At 36.2% G+C, this 20,180-nt stretch overlaps 1 protein-coding gene and 1 long non-coding RNA gene across 2 annotated transcripts; both read right to left on the bottom strand.

Annotated features, from left to right (window-relative positions):
- Positions 1-1,189: 1,189 nt before the first annotated feature.
- Positions 1,190-3,654, bottom strand: LOC147392253 (uncharacterized). The gene is made up of 4 exons (XR_015183243.1): positions 3,624-3,654; positions 3,141-3,365; positions 1,575-1,614; positions 1,190-1,484 (listed from the first exon to the last, which is right to left on the bottom strand). It is a non-coding gene; the product is annotated as an uncharacterized LOC147392253 (long non-coding RNA).
- Positions 3,655-12,118: 8,464 nt separating this feature from the next.
- On the bottom strand, positions 12,119-19,574 carry LOC147392252 (sodium/calcium exchanger NCL2-like). Its single transcript, XM_086417371.1, has 9 exons — positions 18,982-19,574; positions 16,175-16,354; positions 15,332-15,513; positions 14,653-14,798; positions 14,297-14,564; positions 13,878-14,002; positions 13,552-13,786; positions 12,986-13,288; positions 12,119-12,569 (listed from the first exon to the last, which is right to left on the bottom strand). Exons 1-9 carry the CDS (start codon positions 19,361-19,363, stop codon positions 12,321-12,323), a joined length of 2,070 nt encoding a protein of 689 aa, XP_086273497.1. The 5' UTR covers positions 19,364-19,574; the 3' UTR covers positions 12,119-12,320.
- Positions 19,575-20,180: the final 606 nt, after the last annotated feature.

Below are 20,180 nucleotides of genomic sequence, written 5' to 3'. Positions count from 1 at the left end.
ACAAGCAAATAAAGGTGAACCATAAATCCTTTGCAACGTTAAAATGAAGAACATAATGGCTATTTCCCCGATATATCAATCTGATGCTCACTACACATAAAGCTTTAAAAAGTGGACATCCAGGGTGAAGTAGCAGAGACCTTTACAGGGGGACAAAGTGGACAACACATGCATATCAATCTACGTCACAAAGCATATCAAAAGACTAATTCTTCTGTTAAGTATAGTCATAAGCTAGGAGTTATCTAACACAATGAAGTAGGTACCTGAATTTTAGGAATTAATTCATTCATCTCCTGGGGACTTCTACTTCGAAAATTCTGTCCTTCTATTGTCCCCAGTGAGCATTTTCACATTAATCCCAGGCGCACTGGATTCTTGATCCCAACCACAGCTATCAGTGTGTAACCATCCACGGGAATGCTAGAGCTATAGGAAGGAAGGCATTTCCATATCCTTAAAAGCTAAACAACTGATCCAGTGCGTTGGGCATCAAAATCACCCACCAAAAGCAAGCCAAACTTCAACAATCTGATTCTGTGGGAGTGATAAAGGTTGGTTGTCAATGTCCCAGTTTTATCTGCGCAAATGCAGCTAGCAGAACCCATGGCCTCACAAACTGAGAGACGCCTAACGAGTGCCTGATAATGAAATCCTCCACTCAAGTAATCCATATCCAACAAAAGAATACGGTGATATTTAAAGATCATCTTAAAATGTAGAAAAACCAAGAAATGACAACAACAGAGTGCTCGTGTCAGGATAAGAACACAAGTATGCAAGCAGGGCAGTCATATTAATTGCCCCATAGGAGGTCTCATGAGACATACTTAAAACGCATGATTTATAGATGACAGCATGTGTCATTCTTCAAAATAGAGATAGAGTAACACATGTTTGATGAGTCTAAGGAGGGTCAATTTTGAACAATTATTTTGTTTTTTTTTCTATCCTCTTCTTTTCCTTTCATGTTTCAAGTAAACCCATTCCTCATCTGGCTAGCAACTATGCTGTAGGGAAGGGAAGGGAACGGGCCCCACTCAATAAGCTAGATTGTTCCTATAGATAGGAGGGGTATTTCCTTTTCCTTTTTATTTCCAAATAGGCCATAATGTTGTGCATTCTCCACATTCTAGTGTCAACAATGGTGCTGGACATGTGTAGATGCATGTCTCAAGTATAGGGAAGCTGAGTCTCATAAACCTCCAAACTCTATTATTAGCACTAGATATCCCAGACATTAGAACCAATCTACGTGACGATTAAGCTCCAAAAAGATGTCACCACACTAGACCAGGGGAAAAATTACTAGATGTAGAAACTTATGAAAAAATATATCTAGATGTTGAACAAGACAAGCCATATAAGATGGGAAAAGCTTGTGTATCTTACCAGATTCTCCACGTAACTGCTCAACCTCCAAGAGCTGTTCAATGGCAGTATGGATTGTCATATATTTTGGTGCTTCATACTGCTTTCTTCCTCTGGAAAATTTTAAGAGGCACAAACCACACAACAGATAAGTCCATGCAGTTTGTAATGTTTTGCAAGAAAGAGAAGTTTTAGATATCTACCTGCACAAAGATTCCAGTGAGGGTTCCTTCACACGTATATCTGCAGTTTTACAATCTAAGGTTAGTTTTTCTAGGATTAAAAAACAACATCATCAAGAAGCAAGTCCTAAATTTCTCACAAAAAAAAAATAACCTACAAGAATTTTTTAGCAAGGTTTTTATATCAAAAAAGAACACACAAGTTAAAACCATATAGTTAAAACCATTCTCAATATAAATATGTAATTGGCTTAATTCATATAGTTAAAACCATTCTTCTCTTAGCCTGTCAAAATTTGTAGTTCATTTTGCTCCCAAGTGGATGGTTGAGACAGTTGATTAATATGATTTTGGGCCACCGATAAAAAAAATGATTTTGGGCTATGGACCATCCAAGAGGCTGTACCACTAATTGAACCGTCCAATTGACGTACGGATGGACCACGCATACATTGTAGCATCAAGGACAGAAAGTTCTTGCCTTCATCATGGAAGAGAAGTCCATTTCTAGCCATTTTGTAAAATAACAGAGAGATTATAACAGCAATTCATGATCAAATTGATAGCCAATGTGAGGCTGTGACTTGCAACAAGTAAAGAGCTATAGAGAAACCAGAGCTTTAAACTTCAAGAAACAAGAGACTAAAAGTTGTTTTCTATTGAAATCACTTCCGGTTTTGGATCATCAGGTTTGGTCACGGATCATGGACTGAGTCACAGATCTTAGAAATCCGAGCGTGACATTGTAGTCACAGAGAATGGGAGGTAAAAGTTGATAATTCACAAAAGTTTCTAGGTCCATGTGTTTTCAAGAAGTGCAACATTAAAAAGTTGTAAGTCTCCAATTCTTTGTAACTCTCATTTTTCAAGGAGTCGCAAAACTCCTTATCCCCTCCTCCCCTCGATATACTGATATGAACCCGAATCCAACCACTGCCAAACATCTTTTATTCCACAAACAACAAATAGAGGAGAAGAAAAAAAAATCATACTTGGCCTATTGATGCATACCACTTGATTTTGGTCGATCACAAAACCTATTGAAGGATCTACACCATCCAATCTAAATATACAAAGAACTAGAGTTGGAGTTCTATATAACTTCAGGATCATCAATTCTTATTGATATAATCAACTCTAAATTTTCAGAAGTTGAAACTTGAGAGCGTTGAACCTGTACAATTCCTCAAATCAAGTAGGCTCTAAAGTTCCATTATCAATTACAAAATCAAGTTTTTGCTACATGAAACTCTAGTACACTTATGAATGTTTCATCCACTCTTTGCTACTAAAGAGAGAACAGTGCATGAAACTATACTTTCTCCATGTTGCAATTAGAGATTCCAATACTACAAACAATTGAGGATGAATACATGCCCATACTAATATGACCCAGACCCCGCGAAAGAAAGAGGGCTCGAGACATGAATACAATAAAACCATTAAGGAATAATATGCCCAGATATTAATTGCAATAACAATCATATATAGGAGTAGGAGTTATATCATTCATGAAACAAGCCAGACAGAAAAACTCAATATTATCTATAGCACAAACATGAGAAGCAATAAGATAATCCTGCTTACCCGCACCCAGTCAGCTGGTGTTCATGGACCGAGCCGGTAATTGCCATCACCCATGAAGTGACCATCCATATAGAGAGCTGCATTCTGGTGATGAAGCCCATCCATCACCACAAATTGCATGTCTTCCGAAGGCTTCCAATGTCGTTTCCTTTGGTTTATGAACCAATTATTTATTTGTTTCTGATCTAAACCAGTTGATGTTGCCAAAGCCACTTTTTCTGTCTCCTGTTTTATTGATCATGCAGGGAATAATGTTAATATTCAGGAGAAAAGAAATATCATTTGCATGCTCAAGTTGTTTTATCATGAATGATCCCACAAGTGAAAGTTTGCCAACTTGTTAAGTTGGTTAAAGTCTGTCAGTGTTGATACCATGACTTGGGTTCAAAACCCGCCTCACACCTACAAGTTACTAATCACTAACTTGCTTTACTAATAAAGGTAAAATGAAAAAAAAAAAAACAAAAAACAGGATTTAATTACCGACGGATATGGCCATTTGTAGTGCAATTCCTCTGCCTCTAGAAGTGCTTCTAGATCCCAAAATGCAACTCCCTGTAAGCTGACACCAAAGAATCAGTCTCACAATTGTGATTCTTATAGAAATTATTAGTCCATAAAAGCATTTCGGTTGAAAGCAGAGCAGACTAGAAGGAGGCCTTTGATCTTCTTCAGGAAATCAGCCACAACTCCCCCAACTGTCTCAAGCTGCAAGGTTATCATTGAGAATGTGTTTATGGCAGCAGAAGAAATATTAAGAAAAGAAAGAAGACACGTCAACACAAAGAACAACGCATATGTAGTAGTTATTTTGAGATGAACATGGAGTCTTCATGGGGAACTGTAGTTGTCTGACTGACGATTGGGCTGAAGATTTGTTAAAGGAGACTTCTTCCTCGAACATAAATTGCCTAATAAACTGGATGTTTCAATGATGATGAGCAACCCATTAGACACAGTGACACAAATTGGGACTGAAGAGCCATATGAGAAGAAAATAAGTCGAGTAAACAAAACACCAAGTTGTCGGTGAAAAATGGTATAGAAATTGTCTCACCGTAGCAGTAGAGTTGCAAACCACAAACCCCAACTGCATTCATTACTGATGCATTGTGTATCATTTTGACCTCCACACCCAATGTTTTTGCCCGAACAACCAAATCAGAATGTGTTGTAGCTCTACATTCCATATGCAAAAGCCAAAAATCAAGAATAAGGAAGAAAATAAAAATAGAGAATAAAGACAGTAGAATTAAACATTAAGCAAATAGAATTAAACATTAAACATTACCCCATCTTTTATACGACATTCGGCGTGCCATTTCATATGTTCAGCTGTTTTTGAAGACATAAACAACCTCTTCAACCTAGGAATCAACGGAAAATAACGCAAAATCTTTGCAGGTATTTTCTTCTCCTTTGAAAACGAATCAGAGGGATTTTCAACTGATTGGCATTTAACAGTTTTCCACCTAGACTCACCACATACTACGCATTCATTTGCATTCTCATGTTCTTTCCAAAATAACATGCAATCATTCGGGCACGCATCTATCTTATTGTAATGTAAACCAAGTCCTCGCAAAATCTTCTTCGATTCATAGTAATTCTTTGGCAACTTTTCTCCAACAGGAAATGCATCTTTTAACAACTCAAGCAACATATCAAAAGATTTATTACTCCATCCGTTAAGACATTTCAGGTGTAACAACTTTACAATGAAAGATAGTTTTGAAAATTTAGTGCAACCCGGGTATAACTCAGTCTCAACATCTTTCAACATTTCATAAAACTTGTTTGCATCATCGTTTGGCTCATCCGGACCATCATCGCTTAACTCATTAACCTCTTCATCATCAAAATTAGGGATTTCGAATGCATCTTGTAACATCCCTAGCATATCATCACCCTCTTCAAACTCATCACTATTATCTTCATCTTCAAATTTCTCACCATGGTAAGTCCAACGAGTATAATGTTTATTCATCCCATACCATAATAAGTCACCATGCACGTTATCTCGATCCTTTAAAATCGCATTGAGACATCTGACGCATGGACACTTAATCATGTTACCAAACCTTGAACGAGAAAATGCAAAATCTAAGAACTTAATAACTCCTTCATCATACTCAAGGGTACTTCTAGGCAACTGAATCCAACTTTTATCTATTGGCATGTCCACCTCACGACGACGTCACCTTTAAACCAATAACACATAATCACATACACAAAAGAACATATCACAAAAATGTTAATTTGAAACGAAAAAAAGTGCAAATCTGTGAATCGGAAGTTCGGTAATTAGTACAAAACAACAATCAGAACTGATTTTTTGACCAAACCTGTTCAATTTCTAAAACATGCTCAATGGAAACTCCCTGCCTTGCAATTCAATTTCCACATCTTAAATAAAGTTTTATACTACTAATTTGACTCCACTTCCCTAATCTAGTTGTACTTAACCAAAATAGCACATTTTTTTGAAAAAAAATATAAAAAATCAAAACTTTTTCAATCACATAAATATCCATTTTTTTTATCAATGAGCTGGGTTGTGAATGGGACCCCATCCTAATATTAAGAATCAACCATCTTGCATAGTTGCAAGTTACATCATCTAAGACAAGAGCATGGAGTCCAGGACCACAACCTCCCACCCATGACACACTCACAAGCCATCCATGAGCATCAGAACACAAATAATTCAAACTTCCTTAAATCTCTAAATTCTAAACCACAAAACCAGAAAACTTTCTCTCAAATGTCAAAGTCACCGACTCTCCACTATCTATAAATCCAATTGTGTGTGTGTGTGTGTGAGAGAGAGAGAGAGAGAGAGAGAGAGATAGATAGAGACTGTTTTTTTCTTTTCCTTACTACTAGAACAAATTTTATTCTAAATCAAATAAAAAAACAAAGGTATCAAACCACTAATCCAACTAAGATTCAAATATTAAATAGCCACTAACTTTCATTCAGTTAATTATTCATTTCATTCACATGCATTCATCATTATTCATAATAAATTTGTTTTGCTTTGTTTAATGTATAATCTCATTTATTTTTATAACTAATTCATAATTACCTCTAAGTGCTAATTTAAATTTGAACAAATACCTTAAAAACTAAAATTTATATGTAACTGAACTGAACTACTATCATCAACTGAATTTATAAATAAAATTGGATTTATAATTTTATATCTTGTTGCCGGCTGATTCTAATGGACAATAGTTTGGTTTCCTTCAACTTAAAATTTTAAGAGATCACCACCATTTCAGTCCTTATATAGGAGCTTGATTTGAGTTAGAGGTAAAACAATAGCAAATAACATCTCTTTCACAAATCTAACCTAAATCATCAACCACTCAACGTTTATAGAGATAGATCAGTTTCATGGAATTATTAAACATCTACGAAAAAATGATTAAATTTGAACTAATTATCAATCAAAATAGTTCCTGAATTTGAATTAACAAGAGAGAAAAATTACATTTCTCATGGAAAAAAGATAAGAAAACAGCTAACAATACCCAAATATCTTTGATTTTCGAAATCCAAACCAAAATGAATGAGTATCCAATTAAGGAGAAAATCAGAGAAGAAGAATACCTAAGAGATCAGCTCTTCTTCGGTCTCTAACAATTTTGTTGAAAGAATCGACTGCAACGAAGTAGTCAGTCCTTGTAAGAGTTAAAACTTCGTCCCTAAGAGATCAGCTCAATCTCTTCGCATCAAATCCAGCACTCCAAAAGAGGAAATCGAGAGGATACAAGGTCGAAATCGAGAGAATGCAAGATCGAAATCAATAGTACAAGATTGAAATCAAGAGAGTTTGGTAGAAGTTTCGAAATCGTAAGAGTTTAGTTTCGAAATCGAGAGAGTTCGGCAGAAGTTTCGAAATCGTAAGAGTTTAGTTTCGAAATCGAGAGACTTTGTAGAGGTCATAGCAAGGGTTTGGCTGAAGTTTCGAAATCGAAAGAATTCGTAGCGAGGGTTGAGTTCGAAATCGAGAGGGTTTGTAGAAAGGGTTTGGATGAAATTTCTATTTGGTTGAAAATATGAGAACTTAAGAGAAAAACTTCGTTTGGAAAATAGAAGAAGAGGAAAAATTAAAACAGGGAAATTAACTCTGTACCGACGGTATGACTTTTATCCGTCGCTATAGTATTCTTACACCGACGGAAATAACTTAACCGTCGCTAAATCTCGTCGGTATACAGACATTTTCCTGTAGTGCATGTTATCCAATCAAATGCTATTGCGAGAGATCATATGATCTGATTTATCAACCATCGACTCTGACAGACTCTATGTGAGCGGGAAGCGACAATGATGTTTCACAGATTGTTTTTTTTTTTTGATAAATAGTATTATATTTCTGAAAAAACCAAGTCGGTCGAGGTGACCAAACGAGGAAGGACCTTACAAAATGACGCTAATTACGAATGGAATCACAAACCCCATCCCACTTGTACAAAAAATCCTCAAAAAACAGACCCCTAAACTCCTTATACACTTTGGACCAATAGAATATAAGACCCAAGATAGACATGATCGTGTTTAAGCAATCATTTTGTTTCCCCTCGAATATGCGCCTATTCCTTTCAAGTCACACCCCCCAACAAATTGCAAATGGCGTAATAGTCCAAAGCAACCACTTTGTGCCGCTGAACGAATAGCCAATTGACGACCAACCAATGAAGATATCCTCAACTGATTCCGGTAAGCATGTTGAGACCCCATATAACTTAAAGAAATGAGCCCAAATGCCATGCGAGAACTTACAATGGATAATGAGATGATCCGAAGATTCTCCGTTGTTCATACATAGTACACAACAACTCGCCCCGCACCATCCCCGCCGTATCAACAAATCCGTCGTTTGGATCCTTCCTAGAGCCGCCGTCCACGTGAAGAAAGCAACTTTACTTGGCACCTTTGGACCCCAAATAGCGGCATAAGGAAAAAGTGGGTCCCCATTATTGCACAAGGATTGGTAGAAGGAGCTCATCGAAAAACTTCCGTCCTTGGTTGCCGTCCATATTCTCTCATCTTCTCTTCCCATACGAAAAACGATACTTGAAGCCTCACCGACTAACCTACCAACTTCTTGGATCTCCATGTCATCAATATCCCTACGAACACCAAGATCCCATGCCCATTCTCCACCCATAAATCGTCGGACGGCTGTGATTGGTTGCCCTTTCTTAGAGGATATGGAATACAAAGTTGGGAATATCTCCATTAGGGGCCGATTGCCGCACCATGTGTCTTCCCAAAATTTGACTCGGTTACCTTGACCCACTCTGAATTTTATTCTCATATTGAATAATGGGATGATCTTCATGATGCCCTTCCACAACCCGCATCCATATGGTTGTCTAGTTGAACCGCTTTCCCACCCTGTCCTGTTCAACTTAAACTTACTCTCTATAACTTGTCTCCATAAACTATTCTCCTCGTTCCCAAATCTCCACAACCACTTGCCCCTTAAGGCCACGTTCATCTCCCCAAGTCTCCTAATGCCGAGGCCTCCATGTTTCTTATTTGAACAAATCTGTTTCCAATTCACAAGATGATGTTTTCTATTCCCAACTCTGTCATGCCATAGAAAGTCGCGAAACAACTTGTCTAACTTGAGTTCTACACTTCGAGGCATTGTGAGAAGAGAAAGAAAATATATTGGAATGCTAGAAAGAACACTTTTAATCAAAGTCAGTTTACCTCCCTTCGAAAGATAATTCGCTTGCCACCCTGCTAGTTTTCTTTCAATTCTTTCCACTATCGGGTCCCAAATCGCCACCCTCCTATAGGGGGCCCCTAGAGGCATCCCCAAGTAGGACGAGGGAAAACTGCCCACTTGCCATCCCAACGATGCTGCCAGAAGAGTTGCACATCTAGCCGAGCCAACCGGAAACACCTTACTTTTTCTTGTGTTAACTGGAATGCCAGAAATAGCTTCGAAGCAACACAGCAATCCTCCTAGCCTCCTTGTCTGATCTAAGGAGTCATCCAAGAAGACTAAAGTGTCATCAGCGAATTGAAGGTGTGAAATGTTTACCGTCCCTGCCCCTGCTGAGAACCCTGAGAATGACCCACTTGCTACCCCTCTTTCCATCATCTTACCAAATGCTTCTGCCACTATGATAAATAAGAAAGGTGATATAGGGTCCCCTTGCCTGAGGCCTATCGTACTCCTAAAGAATCCGTGAGGCGTTCCATTCACCAAAATCGAGTAGGAGGGGGAGGTCACACACGCCATAATCCATGCTATCCATTTCCTACCAAAACCCATATTCCCCAGTATGTATTCCAAAAATTGCCAATTGACTCGATCATAGGCCTTCTCAAAGTCCACCTTGCACACCACACCCGCTTTACCTGATTTTAGTCTGGAATCTATGCACTCGTTCGCAATTAGAACTCCATCTAGGATCTGTTTACCTTTGACAAATGCACTCTGATTACACCCTATTAGCCCTTGAATGACCCCTTTCAATCTTTTAGCCAGGATGTTCGTGATAATTTTGTAACTAGTATTCACCAAGCTTATGGGCCTCAGGTCTTTAATATCTTCCGTTCCAACTACCTTTGGGATCAGAGCGATGAAGGTACAATTGGAATCACGGTCCAGCATACCCTCCCTAAAGAATTCATCAATCAGAGCCATGAAATCACACTTGATGGTCTCCCAACAAAATTTGTAGAACTCCACAGGAAAACCATCGGGTCTCGGTGCTTTATCACTCTTCATGCTTGAGATAACATCCCAAATCTCGTCTTCTTGCACCGGTCTTTCCAGCCAATCGCTTTGAGCCTCAGATATCTTGTCAAACTGTAGCAGATCAGGTTTCGGTCTATTATCAACACCATCGGTATACAGTACCGAGTAAAAATCTACAATCCCCTTTGCAACCGCCTCTTCCCCTTCCAACCACTCCCCATTCACACACAACCTCGTCATGTGGTTGTTTCTGTCTCGGGCATTGGCCACGCGGTGAAAAAACTTCGTGTTACCATCCCCTTCTTTAAGCCATCTAATTCTGGATTTCTGCTTCCAACTGATCTCTTCCATAAGTGCCAATCGCTGATACTTCTCGCGAAGGTTTAATCTCGTTGTCTTGTCGTTAAACGAAATCGGGTTCATCTCCTCCCTACGATCCAAATCTTCAATTCTCAAGAGAATGTCTTTACTCTGCGCATCCACTCTACCGAAGTATTCTTTGTTCCATTCTTTTAATGCCATCTTTAAGGCCTTCAACTTCTTTCTGAACACCTCCCCTGCTGTTCCTGCAAATGAAAAACTCCTCCACCAATTGGTTATCAACTCCTTGAAGTTGTGATGTTTCAACCACATCAATTCAAAACGAAACGGGATGGGGCCCCTGCTGAGTGGCCCTGCTACCAACTGAATAGGGCAATGGTCAGACACTGGATTTGGCATGACCGTCTGAGAAATCTGACAAAAGATTAAAGTCCAATCATCAGACACCAAGAACCTGTCTAATCTGTTGAGGGTGGGCTCAACTTGATGGTTAGACCAAGTAAAACTTCTGCCTTGAAGTGGAATGTCCATTAAATTATTTCGGTTCACGAAGTCCCCAAATCTCCTCATCTTGGCTGTTATCCTCGATCCTCCTAGTTTCTCACAAGCAAATCTAATTACATTAAAGTCTCCTCCCAGACACCACGGACGGTTCCAGTACTTGCCCACGTCATCTAACTCCTCCCAGAATTGCTCTCGCTCCCAATCTCTCGTAGGTCCGTACACTCCCGAGAACACCCAACTGTCTATCTTCCCTACACACCGGCACAAAATAGATACAGAAAAAGCTCCCACTAAAGAATCCTCCACCTCGATCAATCTCTTGTCCCATAACACCCAGACCCCTCCTGCTGTCCCATTTGAAGCAAGGTGCTTCCAACCCACGTTACGCCCTCCCCAAATGTCTCTTACTGCCACCCTATCCACATGGTCCAGTTTAGTTTCTTGAAGTGTTACAATGTGTGGTTTGTGGGCTTTTAATATTGCCTTAACCGAAGCCCTTTTGGCCCTATTGTTGAGACCACGCACGTTCCAAGAAATGGATCTAATCGACATTAACAGCCTTAAGTTTTCTCCCGCTCCTTAAGCCTATGGACGGTCCAACCTTGACCAAAGCCCCTGATTTATGCAGTTCCTGAACTTCTCTGACCAATCCAGCTTTTAATTTCTTCACTTTAGTATCATCTACTGTTTCCCCTCCTTTATCAATATCAATGACATAAGAGTCATGCTAGAGTGACTGTGCAAGACACTACGTTAGTCACTGAGCTAAAGTAGAGGTTTTCACAGAATCATAGATGTTTTCACTCATATCTCAAGAAAAAACATCTGTGGTTCCTTGCACACGTCCACATCAACACAATGTCTAATGCGGTGTCCTACATAGTCATTTTAGTATTTTCCATGATATAAATATTTTATGCATCTTAATATGAAGCACCTTATTTCCAGCAGTCCCCCCGACAATTGCATGGTTCTTCAAAGAAGGAACATGCAATTGATTTTATTGAATAACCACTCTTGATCTAATTATGAAGTGATACATTGATGGATGATCGAAAATCCAATCGTACTTGTTAGTGGTCACTTGCTTGTTTGTGAAGCCAATCGTTGTCACATTCTTTTTAAGTTTGTCGAAGCCGACGACTCATCACTTAGATAAGATCTACCATCATCTCTTTCAAGAGTATACGAATTACTGTTGTCGTTAGAGAGATTTTAGATAAAATGAAAGTAGCAATTGTGAGACATGAGGGTGTGCGCTAAGGAGGTTTATAGAGATACAGAGGAAGCTATTATTTAAATAAAAAGTAAAACAATATTGAAGGAGAAAAGAAAGAAAGAAAGAAAATATTTAGGTCGCGCAGTGACAACACCTCCACCACCAGAGAGTGGCGTATACAAGAGCTTAGGCTTGAATACCATAAAGAAGAATGATATAATTAAATTGATTCTCTTAAATATTCATTACATAATACTAACAAGGGTTTATTCAGAAAATAAAATAAACCCTATTAAAAGAGATTTATTCTAATCTAATCGATCCTAACTAATCTCAATAAGAATGCAACAGTGTATCAGAATACGCATTATTACAATGCCTCAACCTAATACTCTAGCAGTAATTCCTAATTCCAACCAAAAACATAGTCGAGAACATACACCAACACCAAAGACAGTGGGTACAAAAGATAGGCTATAAAACATGTCCAAAGTGGGAATTGGGAGCGGAAACTAGTTAGAAGACCCATCGTGGCACATATGATAAGAATGATCAACACTTCAGCTGAGAAATCCCATGACAAGCCTTGCACATAAACAAGTGATAAAAGAATAGATAACCCAAGGACATTGTTCATGAATACCGCACCATAAATCTGCAATAAAAGACTCCAAATATTAGATAACCCCAAAATAATTTATCCATAGCAAAATAAAAGGCAAAGATTAGACCCAAAAAAAGAATGATTTTGAGAAGTTTGTGGGCAGCTGGAAAGTACAGATTTTGGTTAAGATCCTTCTAATCACCTATAAGTAGCTAAGACATCAATAAGAAAATGACACATGGAATGAATATATTAATGTTCATTAAATCTAAATTTTATATATAACCTTGGTAATAACAAGTACTTAACATTTTAATTGAAAATGTCACAGTGATCACAAGGGCCTAAAATAGTAGGATTCATTGGAAATTTGGAAAAATATATATGGTGGATAATCTTACATCTCAACAAATGCACAAAAACTTCTAATATTTAGATAGAAATTTAAATCTAAATGAGAGACAAACCTCGGAAAATGTCAAAGAAGTAGTTCTGTGCTTCTTATGACTTGCAGAGATAATTGCTGATATTGCCTCCCTAGATTTAGTAGCCAAAGGGATCACGATGAATGACACAAAGAAAGAAGGAATACTTGCAGCCTTGGAGAAATTTGAGACAGATTCTATAAGAGGTTCGGCAAGTAAGGATAGTATAACAGTGCCCAGCAACAACAATGATATTGATTTAAAGCAAGTCGACAAAGGACTACCGATCATCCATTTTCTTGATGTCCTCTCATCCACCAACTTTTCGGTTTCTTTCCAAGCTTCCTGTATACATAAAAAAAAGCCATGATCAAGTAGTCAAACTCGAAGAAACTCACGATCCAAACAAGTCATGTGATCCATGCTAGGTATGTAAGATGTCATATTATCACGACTCTTTATCATATCATTTGCACGTCTTGAGTAGGATTATGTAATTTGTTATGGATCGGTACTTTTGGAATCAAGCTTCTTTTTAAAGATGCCAAAATAGAGTACTAATTATGCTTAAAATAGAGCAAAGCTGTAAAATGGGTTTAATTACTTACCAAGTATAAGTCATCTTGGGTCACATGTATTTTAAGCCAATTTGTGAATCCATTGATAAATTCCTCCTCATTAATCTTCTGATCACCATCTGTATCTAATTCTGTCATCAATCGTGTTACAATCTTCTCCTTATCCACATCTTTTGTCTTTGTAAACTTGATACCGTGTACTATTTCTTTTAATTCAGAACTAGATATATAATTATCCCCATCAAGGTCAAATTTCTCAAATAACCTGCATTGATTTGAATGTCTTAATTAAGGATTAAAAATAAAAAATACTATCTAATTGTGAAAACTGCATAGAGTAGATATCAAGAATTAACCTTCTTATAGTAGGTATATTTGGTTCCCCATCATTTGTAAGGAGGATTCCTAATGCCTCGCTTTGCACATTTCTTATAATTTCTAGTATCAAGTACTTACATCTTGCATACTCTACCATTCTCTTCTGCATAAATAACAAAGGTGAAAAATAAAATTAGTGAACTCAAATGTACAAATAAATAATGAGTTGTGATAAACTGACCCCAAAAAAAGTAATTTTAAGATAAAAATAATGGTCATTTATCATGTTTAAACCAATGAGGTATAAAAGTAAATTTACTCATTTCCATATACTCTGTCTGTTTTCAACAAAACATTTTTTTTGATAGGTAAGGATAAATTCTACTTTCTGTAAATATTTTCAAAATGTATCTCGATATATAAATTAAAAAAAAAATGATATGGGTTTGTTAATTACCTCGTATAATTCGTCCAGATTCTCTTTCTTGTAAGAATCTCGATTGCGAACTGCGTGCTTGCTCTTAACAAGCCATTTCACGAATCCTTTAATAAATTCCTCCTTAGAAATCTTATGATCACAATCTAGATCAAAATCTTTCATTACTTCTTCTACTGCATCATTCTCATCTAAATTTGGTCTTACATAACTGGTTTCCATGATCAACTTTTTTAGTTCGGAAGGACTTATAATATCATCCGCATCGACATCCATTTTCTCAAATAGCCTATAATAGAAATAGCAAAATAATGATAAAATTAATACTAACTTTCAAGCCTTGAACAGTAAATAATATTTGTGAAAAAAGAATCCACCTTTTTATAATTGGTAGATTAGGTGTGCCCTCATCTGTGAGTAGTTGTTTCGAAGTATGTCTTTCCACATGTCTTAAAAAATCTACCATCAGATGCTCATGCTTCACATATTCTAACCTTCTCTTTTGAATCCAAGGTTGAAAAACCTGTACAAATATTGAGAAAGCATAAATAAAAATATATCAAATATTTTTATGAGAAAACATGTCTCTAGTTTTCTACAAATTTATTAACATTGAATATTTCTTTAGTTCTTTTTTTCTTCTTCGGGTTTAGGAAACAAATTAAGGATTAAATAAATAAAGAAAATCATGATTTACAGATATTATTAAGGGGCATATCCCATACACTGCAAATTTGGATCTTTAAAAAAAATATATCCAAAAATTGAATTAAATTTACCCAGACAGCTACGAAAAAATCTGTAAAAAACTTGCCCCCAAAACTATTAGAAATAATAAATATAGGAAAAATCTCAAATTCCCCACAAAAAGGAAATCATCTTCTCGATCCTACAACCAATTTAGATTTGACGATTCAAATATGATTCGTTCGAGGGAGGGATCGAACTTCAAGAAATAGTGAATGATTTTAACAATACAAAGAATTTCAATCGCAATGGATTTGAGAAAGATTTAATTGCATATTTTTTTTTCAAATAATAAAATAAATGAAATACCTGATAGAGGAAATAAAAGAATAGGAAAGCAAAGGAAATAATTAGAGAGATCAATGTAACAATGCGTCTCCCATGATATAATTGGAGGACTTTTGGTAGTTGCACAATGATAAATGGCACCACTGATAGAACCATGATCCTTGCAGTATAACTAGTCTCCTGATCAGTAATAATACCAGAACCTGTAAAAGACAAATATTGAAACTTATTTTATTAATCATTTATAATTGAAAATCTATAAAATCATCATATCTATCCTAAAATTGAAATGTTGTTTGCTACTGGTTCAAGATCACATTTCACTTTGTTAGAGTTTTAAAATCATGTATAGTAATATAGTTTTAACCTAAAAACTTAGGGACCGTTTGTTAACACAATCAAGTTCTTAGGTACCGTTTCTTAACGTGATCAAGTTGCGCTTCTCATGCTATTCTACTGTATGGTAATTGGGTTGCTAATGCATTCTTGTCATGATTCTCATTTCCACAGGAAGCTTGAAGTGCAACAATGTGAAATTAATATTTTGTGTTTCCAACTTCCACGATTGATTGCGGGAATCCTAACACTGTCAAAAGATAAAATTTAATTTTACGATAATACACTCATTAAGTTTCAATCATTATGATATACCCTTCCATGATGATACACATTAACATTATTTTTAATGTTGCTTTATCAATGAAGTTCACAAAAAGTAGTTCATAATTTAGTATTTGGTTTAGGTGACAAAAAAATAATTTAGAAAAGGCATTCTGGTAATCTTGACAAAAAAATCAAACAACGCTAGGAACTGTTTTTAACAAACAATAATCCCAAACCTGGGTTTATGGAAAGAACACAAACCAGTTAATCTTGAAATAGGTGAATTGTTTGAAGTTGAACTCTCTGAAAAATTTTTCCTGCCAACAATAACACAAGTTCCCCAAAGTAATGTTAGAAGCAAGACTGTTGATCCAGCAAGCAAGCCCACTCCTGTTTGGACCTTCTCTTGAGCAATCTCTTTACTGTAAGAAAGTCCGGACACTGAAAAACATGAAAAATACGTCAAAATTCAAAATTTTATTTTTGTTAGGCAAGCAAGTGAAATTATATCATAACGAGAGCCAAATATTGTACCAAACATTTTTCAAAATAGGGGCTAAAAGTTTTGGAATGGGCTGATTTTTTGTGAGGGTGATATCTATGGTGAAGAGATCTTCCTCACCGAAAACCAGCTCATTCCGAAACTTCTAGCCCTAGTTTACAATTTGAAGAATTGTGGACCATCCGATTTTTGTAAATCACTTTTGATGGGGTTAGAAGTTTTGGAATGCACTGATTTTTTGTGAGGATAATCTCTCTCTCTCTCTCTCTCTCTCTCTCTCTCTTTATTTATATATGTATATGTGAAGTGTTCGGAGGCCCTAAAGAGAGTCAAACATTATGCTAGACATTTTTCAAAATGAGGGTTAGAGGTTTTGGAATGCACTGATTTATTGTGAGGATGATTTCTAGTTTACAACTTAAAGAATCGTGGACCGTCCGATTTTTATAAACCATTATTGATGGGGTCATAAGTTTTAGAATGAGCTGATTTTTAGTGAGGATGATCTCCTCATCATATAGATCATCATCACCAAAAATCAGCCATTCTGAAACTCCTAACCCATACATTGAAAAAATGTTTGGCTCTATTTAGGGTCTCCAAATGGCACGCTATGTATATGTATAAAGTTATTTTCTCAAAATCAAAAATAAAATTATTATAGAATTTTAAAACACTAAAAATATTTATATAATATTGAATGATTAAATTATATTAAATTATTATATAATTTTAAAACACTAAAAATATTTATAATATTTATATAATATTGTTGATCTCAATATTTGGAATCATCTCAATAAAGTTCTATTAAAGAAAGCCATTTCCAACGGCTCATGTGACATAGTGATAAAGTGGGATTCAAAAAAATAATAAAAACCAAGTGGATATATTTTTTAAAACCATGCCTCGAATTGCTCTTTGTGTTACATTGCCAAACAATAATATTTTTAAACCGGGGCAGAGCCAGGATTTCGCTCATGTGGGGGCAACCAAGAGTAGAAAAAAACCCGTGAGGACAATTAAAAATGAAAAAAATAGTTGTGGGGACAACTAAGAGTGGAAAAAAAATTTATGGGGGTAATAGTGGCAATTTTTTTTATCCGCCGCTAAATTTTATCGCAGTAGCACATTACACCATAGAATTTGAAAACTCTTGTGGGAGCAAGTGCCCCACAGCCCCCACTCTACATCCGCCCCTGTTTCTTAGATTCTCAGTCTTTACATGGAAATGGCTATGAAGTTAATTATGGGAAACACCTATGGAAGTCTGGATAACAATTAATGTTGATCGATCTTGCTTTGGAAATCCAGGTTATATATGTTGGGGGTGGAAAATTGATAATAGGTAGGAGTAAATATTTCGAATGCTATATATCTAACAATGAAGCTGAATTCTTCTCTTGTGATAGGGTTGGAATTGTCAGCTTAGATATATAGTTGCTATGACAGAGGTTCCTTCTCTAGTCTATTCATGAAATGGAATCTATGAATTTTTAATGTATAGCCTTTACTATTAATTAATTGTTTTCAGTCCAAAGTTTCCACATAATGACAATTGATAGTACTAACAGAAATATATATATTTTCATAAAAGCTTAGCTGGAAGTTAAGTCACTGAGGTGATAACTTTTCTGATAAGATTGCTGATTTTTTCTGGTAGAAATTTATTCATTGGATGGGCTTCGATTTTTGAGAGAAGCCAACCACAAAATGAAATCTCATCATGATTATCACCTACAAATTATGAGTCGTGATAATTTGACTACCGCACGTGACACACTCAATTGACTCTCCTGACGATGACAAGTTTGAGAATCGTAGATCCAGGGTAAAGATAGGATTTTCTTTTAGTGGGGGTAGACTTATAGTTAATTGGAGGGGGAGATTGGAGGAAGATGAGGGAGTGGGGGCAACAGGGTCAAACGAAAAATGTCAATAGTTCAAAATGTAGGAGTATCTCAAATTTAAGCATAAATTCAAGGGTATCTAAAATGCCCAAAAAAGTTGAGTGGGGCCAATCGCCCCCAATGTCTCCTTACTAGCTCCACCCTGAGTAGATATATACACCTCGAGATATATGATTCCCTTGGGATACACTTTTTATGGGGAAGTGCAGTTTTGTATCCCAAAACGTATAGATCTACGAATCTTGAACTTGTCATGGTAAGAGAGTCATTTGTGAGGTAGTCAGATTATCACGATTCACTAATTATTACACCTTGCTTGCTTAGTTAAATAATAATAATAATAATAATAATAATTTAAACAGTAAAATATAAGATCAAGGAAAATATATATAGAATCTTTTGCAAATATATCCTAATTCTACTTCTATTATCATAACTAAAAAATAAAAATTACTTCCAAAAATGAATTAAGGACATACAAATAAAGAACTTACAACTTTAAAAAATACTAGACATGATCAAATAGTTCAACATTGAAAAAACTTTTTTTTTTTTTTTTTTTTGGTGGTGGGAGTTTAAAAATCTTTTTTCTTTTATAAAAATTCTTTTGCTCAATATTGAAACAATTAAGAAAATAATCAGAAATGAGCTTATACCAAGGACTATCATGGACTCTGGAAGTGCTCCCAGGATGTGGAACACGGTAGCACCGAAGACTCCAGGGCCTAAGATCTTGAACATGAGCTCACTCCCGGCCGAAACATACCTCTCCCCAAGAAACAGTAGGTACTCATACACCACAATTAAGAAGAGGTGGCCTACAAGGTTGTTTGTGCAAGGTAAAAACCCATACATGTGCTCGCAATCCTCAGAAGAATGTAGCATCTTCATCAGTAAAAAGGGCGATTGATCAACACGATCTACTCCATCTGAAACTAACTCCGGATAATTAAATCCTAGAGGTCGGCTTTGGCCCTTTTCAAGGAGGAGTAGAAGGACGAGGAGGAGAAGAATTATAGAAACTATAGCTTTTGCCATATTTTCTGACCTCTATCGGTGCAAGGAGAGAACACCAAGAAGAAGGTGATGATGATGATCAAAGTTGAAGCTGAGATGATCAATTGAAGTATTTTTATAGGAGAATACAAGTTGATGGAATCTTTGCGTCTGAATTTAGACATTGTTAGGGTCTTTGTAATTGTTTACCAAAATAAGAACGTGGAATCATTGAATAATCAATAAACTTATAGTCTCATACACAATTTCCACGTGCTGTATATATATATATTTTTCAGGATCTATCGACTCCTTGAGCTTGGAATTTACTTGATAGCTAGCAATACGGTCTTTTTTGTTTTTTATTTTGTTTTCTAACAAAGGAATTTATTCCTTTGTTTCCTGTTCTCAAATTAATTCAAAACTTGCTTACTTAGAAAAATAAAAATCTACGGACCTTTCTACATGGTTTTGTACGGTTCTGTGAAGGAAGTGTATAAAAAAAAACCGCATTGGATTATCACGATTCATATAAAATAGGTTTCCCAGGTATAAGAATTCATAATTTCGTATTTTCCAAAGTTGAAAGCAACCATCCCTGGACACTAATTTTTGTAATGAAAAACACTTTCCTTACTAATTTAAGAAGATTTCAAATCTTACAAAATGTCGTTGGCCCACAGGGATTACCAGAAATCTTTTAGATTTAATGGGAAAACTTAGATTCAAACCAAAACAAATTCTTTTTGGAACTTGATCCAAGGTGTTGAAAATGACAATTACAAAACCTCCAAAATTAAAAATTAAAAATCAGCAGTAAAAAATAAATATATATTTTTTTAAATTCTTTTTTTTTTTC

This window comes from Akebia trifoliata, chromosome 11 (genome assembly GCF_017979445.1).
Source record: "Akebia trifoliata isolate Shusen 1 chromosome 11, ASM1797944v1, whole genome shotgun sequence".
NCBI classification, from domain to species: domain Eukaryota; kingdom Viridiplantae; phylum Streptophyta; class Magnoliopsida; order Ranunculales; family Lardizabalaceae; genus Akebia; species Akebia trifoliata.
This window is presented reverse-complemented; position numbering and strand designations above follow the sequence as displayed.

Excerpts from the sequence above, each read along its gene's own strand:
- LOC147392252 (XM_086417371.1), bottom strand. The coding sequence starts at position 19,363 with ATGGCAAAAGCTATAGTTTCTATAATTCTTCTCCTCCTCGTCCTTCTA. Across the intron at positions 16,355-18,981 it reads AGAGTCCATGATAGTCCTTG|TGTCCGGACTTTCTTACAGT; the intron begins GTATAAGCTCAT and ends CATGTTTTTCAG. Across the intron at positions 14,003-14,296 it reads ATCTGGACGAATTATACGAG|AAGAGAATGGTAGAGTATGC; the intron begins GTAATTAACAAA and ends TTATTTATGCAG.